The sequence below is a fragment of the Myotis davidii genome, unplaced genomic scaffold (assembly GCF_000327345.1).
Source record: "Myotis davidii unplaced genomic scaffold, ASM32734v1 scaffold370, whole genome shotgun sequence".
NCBI lineage: Eukaryota > Metazoa > Chordata > Mammalia > Chiroptera > Vespertilionidae > Myotis > Myotis davidii.
Genome location: NW_006288615.1, coordinates 2,077,911 through 2,087,434, shown reverse-complemented (window position 1 = coordinate 2,087,434; position 9,524 = coordinate 2,077,911). Strand labels below are relative to the sequence as shown.

General features: G+C 40.3%; 1 protein-coding gene across 5 annotated transcripts in view; it reads right to left on the bottom strand.

The window, feature by feature from the left end:
* Positions 1–9,524, bottom strand: part of LOC102753211 (nuclear body protein SP140-like protein) — a 65,168-nt gene that overhangs the window by 15,225 nt on the left and 40,419 nt on the right. For 4 of the 5 annotated variants that reach the window (XM_015561853.1, XM_015561854.1, XM_015561856.1 and 1 more), the window contains 3 exons: positions 6,387–6,503; positions 5,184–5,237; positions 795–839 (listed from right to left, as the gene is read on the bottom strand). In XM_015561853.1, the coding sequence (XP_015417339.1) occupies positions 795–839; positions 5,184–5,237; positions 6,387–6,503 (216 nt within the window). The remainder of the gene's footprint in view (positions 1–794; positions 840–5,183; positions 5,238–6,386; positions 6,504–9,524) is intronic. The other variant, XM_015561855.1, reaches the window with a different exon arrangement.

Here is a 9,524-nt window from a genome sequence, read left to right as displayed (position 1 = left end):
GCCCAGCCACAAGCCAGGCTGGTGGCTGCCAGTACAGCAGTGGTGGTGGAGCCTCCTCTGCCTCCTCAGCAGCGCTAAGGATGTCTGACTGCAGCTTAGGTCTGCTCCCCGGTGGCAAGTGGACATCCCCCTAGGGCTGCTGGGCTGCCAGAGGGATGTCTGATTGCCATCTTAGGCCCAATCCCCCGGGGAGCAGGCCTAAGCCAGCAGGTGGTCATCCCCCAAGGGTTCCCAGACTGCGAGAGGCCACAGGCTGGGCTGAGGGACCCCCCCCTTCGAGTGCACAAATTTTTGTGCACTGGGACTCTCTCTATATATATATCAAGGTGGCAGAAATACTCAGAAGAAATAGGCAGATTCTTCCTACCTGTTTGATGAAAGAGAAACAAATTATGTGATTTAGGCCACTGTATTTTGGGGTCTCTTTGTTACAATAATTCAATCTGTAGTCTAAATAATCCATTAGCTATGAAGTTTGCTTGGTCGGCAAACTGCGGCTCGTGAGCCACATGTGGCTCTTCGGCCCCTTGAGTGTGGCTCTTCCTAAGCCTTAGGAGTACCCTAATTAAGTTAATAACAATGTACCTACCTATCTATATATATAGTTTAAGTTTAAAAAATTTGGCTCTCAAAAGGAATTTCAATGGTTGTACTGTTGACATTTGTTTCTGTTGACTAATGAGTTTGCCGACCATTGCCATAGGCTATTTCGGGGCTATGGCGAAGACAGGATCTGGCAAGAAGACTAGGTCTGTAGTAAGCTCACAGGTGTGAATCCTCACATTTGTTCTTACCTTTTTGGGGACTGGTTTTTTTACTTATGTGCCTTCTCTTTTTTCCTTTAAACAGAAAATAAAATAATCATTTAGAATTATAAATAGAGATTTACAAGCTTTATATGTCAGTAACCTTCAAATATTTTATTTTTGTCTATTTTTTTTGTTTTGTTTTTTGTTAATCCTCACTGGAGGATACTTTTCCATTGGTTTTTGGATAGAGTGGAAGGGAGGGGAGAGACAAAGAGAGAGAAACATTGATGTGAGAGAGACACATTGATTGGTTCCTTCCTGCACTAGCCTTGATTGGGTATGGAGCCTGCAACTAAGGTACATGCCTTGACTGGAAGTGAACCGAGATCCTTCAGTCCGCGGGTTGGCACTCTGCCAAACTGGCCAGGGCTATTTTGTCTTCACTCAACTTTTGTGGGGCTAAATCTCCAGGTACCAATACACTATCTTGGTTGCCATCACACTGAAAACAATAATAGCAACAAAAACAACCTACCTTTACACAGTACTAGTTGTTTACAGTATGCTTTTGCATAGTCATATGAGGTTTCCGTATTCACAATAAGGAAAATGTAAGAGCAGCTGAAATCAGGAAGAAGCTGACAGCAAATAAAAGGGAATGTCAAGGAGATCAAGGAACAACAGATCTCAGACATCACCAGCAAAGTGTACATCCTGGACTTCAGAGGCTTGCCTTGAAAGCTAGCAGAGGTTGGTTCATGAGATTTAAGAAAGGAAGCCATCTCCATAACATAGCAGTGCAAGGTGAAGCAACAACTGCTGATGAAGAAGCTGCAGGAAGTTATCCAGAAGATCTAAGCTAAGATAATGATGAAGGTGACTACAATAAACAACAGATTTTTCAGTATAGAAAAATCAGCTTTATATTGAAAAAAGATTTCATGTAGGACTTTCATAGTTAGAGAAGAGAAGTCAGTGTCTGGCTTCAAAGGATAGGCTGACTCTCCTGTGAGGGACTAGTGCAGCTGTAACTTTAAGCTGAAGCCAGTGCTCATTTACCATCTTGAAAACACCAGGGCCCTTAAGAATTATGCTAAATCTACTCTGCTGTGCTCTATAAATGCAACAAAATAGCCTGGATGACAGCATATTTGGCTACAACATGGTTTACTGAATATTCTAAGCCTACCATTGAGGCCTACTGCTCAGAAAAAAAGTTCCTTTTAAAATATTACTGTTCACCAATAAGGCACTTGGTCACCCAAGAGCTCTGATGGAGATGTACAATGACATTAATGTTGCTTTCATACCTAAAACAATATCTATTTTGCAGCACATGGATTAAGGAGTAATTTTGACGTCCAAGTTTTATTATTTAAGAAATACATTTCATACGACTATAGCTGCCATAGATAATTATTCCTCTGATGAAATAATCATCTATGGCAGCTATAGGAAAGTAAATCTTCTGGAAAGGATTCAGCATTATAGATGCCATTAATAACATTCTTGATTCATGAGAAGAGGTCAAAATATCAACATTAACAGGGAATTTGGAAGAAGTTGACTCCAACCATCATGGATGACTTTGAGAGGTTCAAGACTTCAGTGAAGGAAGTAATTGCAGATGTGGTGGAAATAGCAAGAGAACTAGAAATAGAAGTGGAATCTGAAGATGTGACTGAATTGCTGCAATCTCATGGTAATTTTTGTTGTTAATCCTCACTTGAGGTTATTTTCCCATTGATTTTTTTTTTTTTTCGAGAAAGTGGAAGGGAGAGTGAGAGACAGAGAAGAAACATTGATGTGAAAGAGACACATTGATTAGTTGCCTCCTGCACACACACCAACCAGGGCTGGGGAACCTTGAACCCAGGTACGTGCCCTTGACCAGAATCAAACCCGGGACCCTTTAATCCACAGTCCAATGCTCTATCCACTGAACCAAACCGGCGAGAACTCATGATAAATCTTTAACAGATGAGGAACTGCTTCTTATGGATGAGCAAAGAAAAGTGGTTCCTTGAGTTGGAATCTACTCCTGGGGAAGAAGCTGTGAAAATTTTTGAAGTACAATAGAAGGTTTCAATAGTAAAGGAAAGTAGTTGCTAAGGCGGTGGCAAAGTTTGAGAAGATTGAATCCAATTTTGAAAGAAGTTCTACTGTGGTTAAAATGGCATCAGACAACATCATATCGTATAGAGAAATAATTTATAAAAGGAAGATTCAATAATTTCATGGTTGTCTTATTTTTTTAAAATTGCTACAGTTATTCCAGCCTTCTGCAACCACCACCCTAATCCAGTGATGGCAAACCTTTTGAGCTCAGCATGTCAGCATTTTGAAAAACCCTAACTTAACTCTAGTGCCGTGTCACATATAGAAATTTTTTGATATTTGCAGCCATAGTAAAACAAAGATTTATATTTTTGATATATATTTTATATATTTAAATGCCATTTAACAAAGAAAAGTCAACCAAAAAAATGAGTTCACGTGTCACCTCTGACACGCGTGTCATAGGTTCGCCATCACTGTCCTAAACAGTTAGCAGCCACCAACACTGAGGCAACACCCTCCACCTGCAAAAAGATTATGACTTTCTGAAGGCCCAGATAATGGATAGCATTTTTTAGCAATAAAATATTATTTAAAAAAAATATTTTTGCCCTAGTTGGTTTGGCTCAGTGGATAGAGCATTGGCCTGCAGACTGAAAGGTCCTGGGTTTGATTCCAATCTAGGGCACTTGCCCAGATTGTGGGCTTGATCCCCAGTGGGGGGCATGCAGAAGGCAGCCAGTCAATGATTCTCTCTCATTGATGTTTCTATCTCCCTCTCCCTCTCCCTTCATCTCTGAAATCAATAAAAATATATTTAAAAAAATTCACTCCCAGTAAGTCATCAAGATGGTGGGACCTCTGGATCAACTTTCTTTTCTGTAAATCCTTCAATTGAGGGACAAAAACTAGTAGATAAACAGGTAAAGACACTGTGTGATCAAAGAGGTGATTCAAACTATGATGTAATAGTGGAGAGAATATTTAATGATTCCCATCTCACATATCCCAAAGAAGCAAAACTCAGGGATTATAGATTCATACACGAAAAATGATCAAATATTTAAAACACCCTAGAATTAAATATAGAATAATATTTTTAAAATCTTAAACTAGAAATGGCTGTTGTAAATATGATAGTATTAAAGAGAAATATGAGAAATTTGACTACCTACAAATTTATAACTTCTCTCAGGCAAGATTATATTAATAAAAAAAAAACAAGTGGCACAACATACCAGCAACATTTATGACGAATGTTTAATATATATTATGTAAGAATTTCTGTATTCATTCAGCATAGCAAGAAGACAAACACCATAACAGAAAGCATTGACATAACATTTCATGACAAAGAGTTCACAAAGAAGTAAAACAAATGACTAAAAAAATAAAAAATGCTCACCCGCAAAAATGAAAGTATTGCATGTTAAAGCACTTAAATAAGACTTATTATAGCTATTAAAAATATTAAATGTTTTTATTGTCTATGTATTACATATTAATTTTAAAAAGCAGGAAAAGGAGAGGTATGCATAAATTAACCTATTTGGTAAATAAAACTATATTCCAAAATGTACTAATACCTGCATAGAGAAATTCTGGAAAGACATACACCAATTTTTAGAAACCATATATACTTCAAAATCAGAAAAAAAACCGACATGAAGACATGAGCATTTTGAAAAAAACATAGTTACTTTAAAAGGCATTTTTTTTGCCGTATGAAAGGTATCCTATCTAATAAAGAGGGAATATGCTAATTGACCCTCATTCTGTCACAAAGATGGCGGTGCCCACAGCCAACAAGGAGGGAAATATGCTAATTAACTGCCCTGCCCTCAAAGATGGCGGTGCCCACAGCCACAAGATGGTGGCACCCAGTCCTCTCAGCCCTGCCGGGGTGGCAGGTGCACGGCAAGGCTGAGCCCGCCCCGTGTGCCTGCCTTTGGAGTCCTCCAGTCCTCTCAGCCCCCCAGCAGCCCAGAGCTGTCCTGAGGTGCAGACAAGCCTTGGATGGTGGCTGCCCAGCTGCCCAGGGCTGGCCCCAGGTGCAGGCAAGCCTCAGATGGTGGCTGCCCAGTCTCCCAGGGCCGCCCAAGGCTCAGGTAACCAGGGCTGCCTGAGGGTTGTGCTGCTGGCAGTGGCAGCAGCAGAGGTTTGATGGGGCGTTGCCTTCCCCTGATTGCCGGGTCACCTCCTGTCCCTGAGGACTCCCAGACAGTGAGAGGGGGTAGGCTGGGCTCAAGTACAACCCCTCCAGTGCATCAATTTTCATGCACTAGGCTCTAGTAGAAAATTATGATAATAAATGTTAGCGTTAAAAACCAGTTAATTTGTAACATAAAAATCAAGTAAATTCTTATTCACTCTTACTTCGTTTCCCACTGTGTTTTTCCAAAATAGAACTGCTTCCAATATCCATAGTACCTAGAAAGTAACAGGTGGTGGTCAGAGAACTGTAATTTATAAATAAAAATTACAAATCTTATGACAATTCACATTGTGGAAAGCTTGAGTTTATAAGGATGTCTGAGTATATAAATGAATTAAACATATAAATTGATATCTAAAGTCTTGACTTCTCTGAGACTTTGAAAAAAAACCCTCTTCACGACTTATATGCATCAATTTCCTCATTTATGAAATGGGTAGGTAGCAAAGTTATCCTGTTCAGGCTTTAGATTAAAAAAATGTTTTTATTGATTTTAGAGAGAGAGAAAGGGAGAAGGATAGATAGAAGCATTGATGAGGGAGACACATTGATCGGCTGCCTCCTGCATGCCCTGGACTGAGGATTAAGCCTGCAGTTGGACTTGTGATAGAATCGGGGACCTCATGGTTCATTGGTCGATGCTTAACCAGCCATTCCAGCTGGGCAGACTTTGTATTTCTTAATGAAGATTAAATAAGATCTTATTTGCAAAAGTTAATGAGAAATCACTATATAAATCAATAGTATGCTGGAGGGCAGCCTTTAAAACTATATGTTGGTTTTAAGATTAGTTATCTGAGGTCTTTTTCCTGACAAGTAACAGGACCATTTATGTGTCTTTTGAGGTTTTTTTCAAGGTTGTAACCAAGTGACACTATTATCCACCAACAGAATACTTGGCTTTCTTTGCTCCATGAAGAAGGGTGGAAGTAACTATATAAATCCAACACTTTGGTATTGATACACTAATATAGTGCACCAAATACTGTTTTTTAAAAATCAGTGTATTTCTAGTATATCAATCCATGTAAAATCAATGGGACCCACTTTGTGATCATGATCTGCTGCCTTCCTGCTGTTCTCAAAATGGTCAAGTCAAGCAAATGTAGAGAATGAGATTCTCACATGGATTGGACCCCTTCCTTATCAAAGTGTCCTCAGAGTCAAGGGCAGCAGTACTCTGATTTCAGACTCCTGACATCCTGCAGCCTGGGTCCTGTGACTCTCATCTTCATAACTGACCTACTCCCTTCTGGTAAGACACCTCATGTTGTCCTTGAGCACTGATCACCTATCACTGACATACCAAGGGTCTGTAGTATCTGCTGAATCACCTCCACCCCAAGATCCTTGGGTGGCCTTACCCATCATGTCAGATGTTTGGCTACATTCAGGCCTTGCTTCTTGGCCTCTTGGCACAACACTTGGTGAACACACGACACAGGAACACTTCTGATTTCCAAGTCCTTGGAGCTCTGCTCCTATTTTATGATTTGTAAAAAACTTTAATTTGCAATTTTAATTTGCACCCCTGGCCTTGAATCATCCTCCTTTTCCACTACATCAAAGAATGGCTCTACCTCTGAAATATCTTTGTCTATTGTTGTTCCTCATTATCTCTGTCCCTTCCTTTCAATCTTTTTTCCTTTCTATTTTCTTTGCCTCAAATCTGCATCTTTGGCTTTCCATTTTTTTATGTGCTTTTCCCATCCATTCCTTAATGACATTTTTTACAAATATTTGTATTTATTTTTATGTGATTTTGTTCTTTTCCAGAAATACTATTACATTTATATGTCTATACACACATATATAAAATTAAATTATTAAAATAGTTTTTGTAAACATTCCATATAGATACTCTAATAAACTAACTTTGGCCAGACAAATTTCCAAATGTTGGAATACAGAGAGTAAACAATTATTTTCATTCGCTCAGCACATTTGTTAAGCTTCTGCTTTGTGCTAGGTGCTGAGATGGACACTGATAACAATGCAGGACATATGACTACTTAAGTGTCAGTGCTTGTCAACTTAAGAGCAACCATGACATTGGAACATAAAGAAGTGAATATATTGAAAGTTGAAGAATGTTAGAACACAGATCACACAGAGTACTCTGAAGGAGGGGCGGGTACAGCAGGAAGAGCTAGGTTAGTTTGAGAAAGGGACTCCTTCCAGAGTATGTATCTAGAAGCAGGAGTTAGCCAGATTATGGAGGGAAGGGACCAAGACAATAGCCCCACGTGGGTAGAGAAGCATGTGCAAAGGTCTACATTCAGTGAATGCAAGTAACCAAGAGGAGCTTAGGGATGTCTGAACATGAAGTAGGAAAGTTAGTAGCAATGATAACGATGGAGAAAGAGGCAGGAGCCCCAAGGTAGGTGGCTTTGGAGGCCACACAAAGGAAATTTAACTTAATCCTAAAGGAAAGTGAAGGACAATGGATTCTATGTAGGAGAGCAGCATGGACATATTTGCATTTTTGAAAGACCAATTTAGCTAAATAACTTAGAATACATTTGTTGTGAACAAAATTAAAAGCAGGAGCCTGTCACTCTAGTTCCAGTGAGAAGTGATAATAGACATTGATTAAAGTGATAGCTTTGATGATGGAGATGCATGGACAGCCTGGAGACATTTAAAAGGAAGAATTAATAGAGTTAGGTCACAGAGTGCCATACTGATGACTCTGAGAATATGAACTTTAAAGAACTGGTAAATTAATAGTGTGTTTTAGAGCTGGGGAACACTGGGAGCAGGTGTTGGTTTTAGGGGAAAAGATGATGTGCTCAGTTTTAGAAGAGTTGAGTTTCAAATGGAAAGACATCTAAGAGGAGAAGACTAAGGCCTTTAAGACCTTGACCAGAGGTCTTGCTGACAGTTGGATGAATAAGTTTAGAAGCTTAGAAGACAGGGCTGGACTGGAGATGTATAGGAACCATTAGGTTATGGATGGTAATTAAAGCCATAAGAATGGGTGAAATGCCTGATGACATCTCTAGTAGTCTGGATGAGTTACACAGACCATTTGGATACCTGGGGACACCTTACTCTGAAAACTCACTGCTGGTGTGAACCACCCCTTGTGCAGACATTGTTTTTTTCTTATGGTCATCTCAGATCCCACAATTTCTTCATCTCTCCCTTCTCTCCCTTTCCCACTGCCCCCATCTTCTCTACCATTTCTCTCTCTTATTTTAACTCTTTCTCTACAGTTCTTTTTGTGCCTCATCTAATTTCTCTCCATTGATTACCCCCTATATACATCTCATTCCCATCTATTTTCTATGCTTCTGCCTCTGGATATGGTTTCACTATTGAAGTAATCCTCTTTCTACTGTCAATTCCCTTTTGTTCTTCTTTGCTTCTTAGCTTCCTTCTCTGTCTTATCTTGATATTTTTGCTGTTTTTATAATTGCAATCATTGTCTTCACATTTTCTTCATCAATGTTCAGCTTAGTCTTACAGATTACTACTTTTATCATTACCAAATGCCTGCTCTTTTGATACTGACTTCTCTATTGACCACTATTTCTTTTGCCAGTTTCCTCTGATCTTTCTCCATTGCAGGTCTGTCAGTCATGAAATTTATTACCATATTAGAGGCCCAATGCATGAAATTTGTCCAAGAGTAGGCCTTTCTTCCCCCGGCTGCCAGCACCAGCTTTTCTCTGGCACCTGGGACCTGGGCTTCATCCGGAAGGTCGTCCGGTCTAATTAGTATATTATGCTTTTATTATTATAGATTTCTGGTAAACTTCTGAGACATATCTTGAAAGTCACCCTACTTTGCCTCACAAAATCCCCATCTGGCGATATTTGGATCCCATGTCCACTTAGAAAACCTTGAAACTTACTCAGATACCTTTTCATTTGATGACCTCAGCCTATCTTTTCCATTCTCCTCACATTATCTACTCATTGTCCCCTCCGTCCATTCAGGAGTCCTGCTCCTCTTTCTCTTCAGTTCCCTCAAAGTGGAGGCTGTAGTCCTAATCTGTGCTCAAGTCTGTCTGTATATGAGTGTGTGTTCAGTTGTGTGCACATGTGAGGCAATGTTTTTGGGGAGAGGTAGGGAAAAGAAGGAAATGCTGAAGTGAACATGAGGCATGCTTGCTCCAGTGATGGAGGAAGCCAAGGTTCCCTGCCTTCTGCGGCCCGGCTCTGAGCCCAAAAGCAACAATGTTTCAATTATAGAAGCTAAATAAACCCCAGATACCTGCTTTCAGCTGGCTGCGGCCTCAGAGCTGGGACTGCCAGTGACAGCAACAATGTTTCAATTATAGAAGGTAAATAAATCCCATAATAAAAAAAGGAGAGGCTGGGAGCTTCAGTTGCCGGCCAGCCTGAAAACGGCCCTCAGCCCCTCACCCAGACTGGCCAAGCACCCCAGTGGGGACCCGCATCCTGAAGGGGGTGTGACCAGCTGCAAACAGCCATCATCCCCTCATCCAGGCTGGCCAGGCACCCAAGCAGGACCCTCACCCTGATCCGGGAAA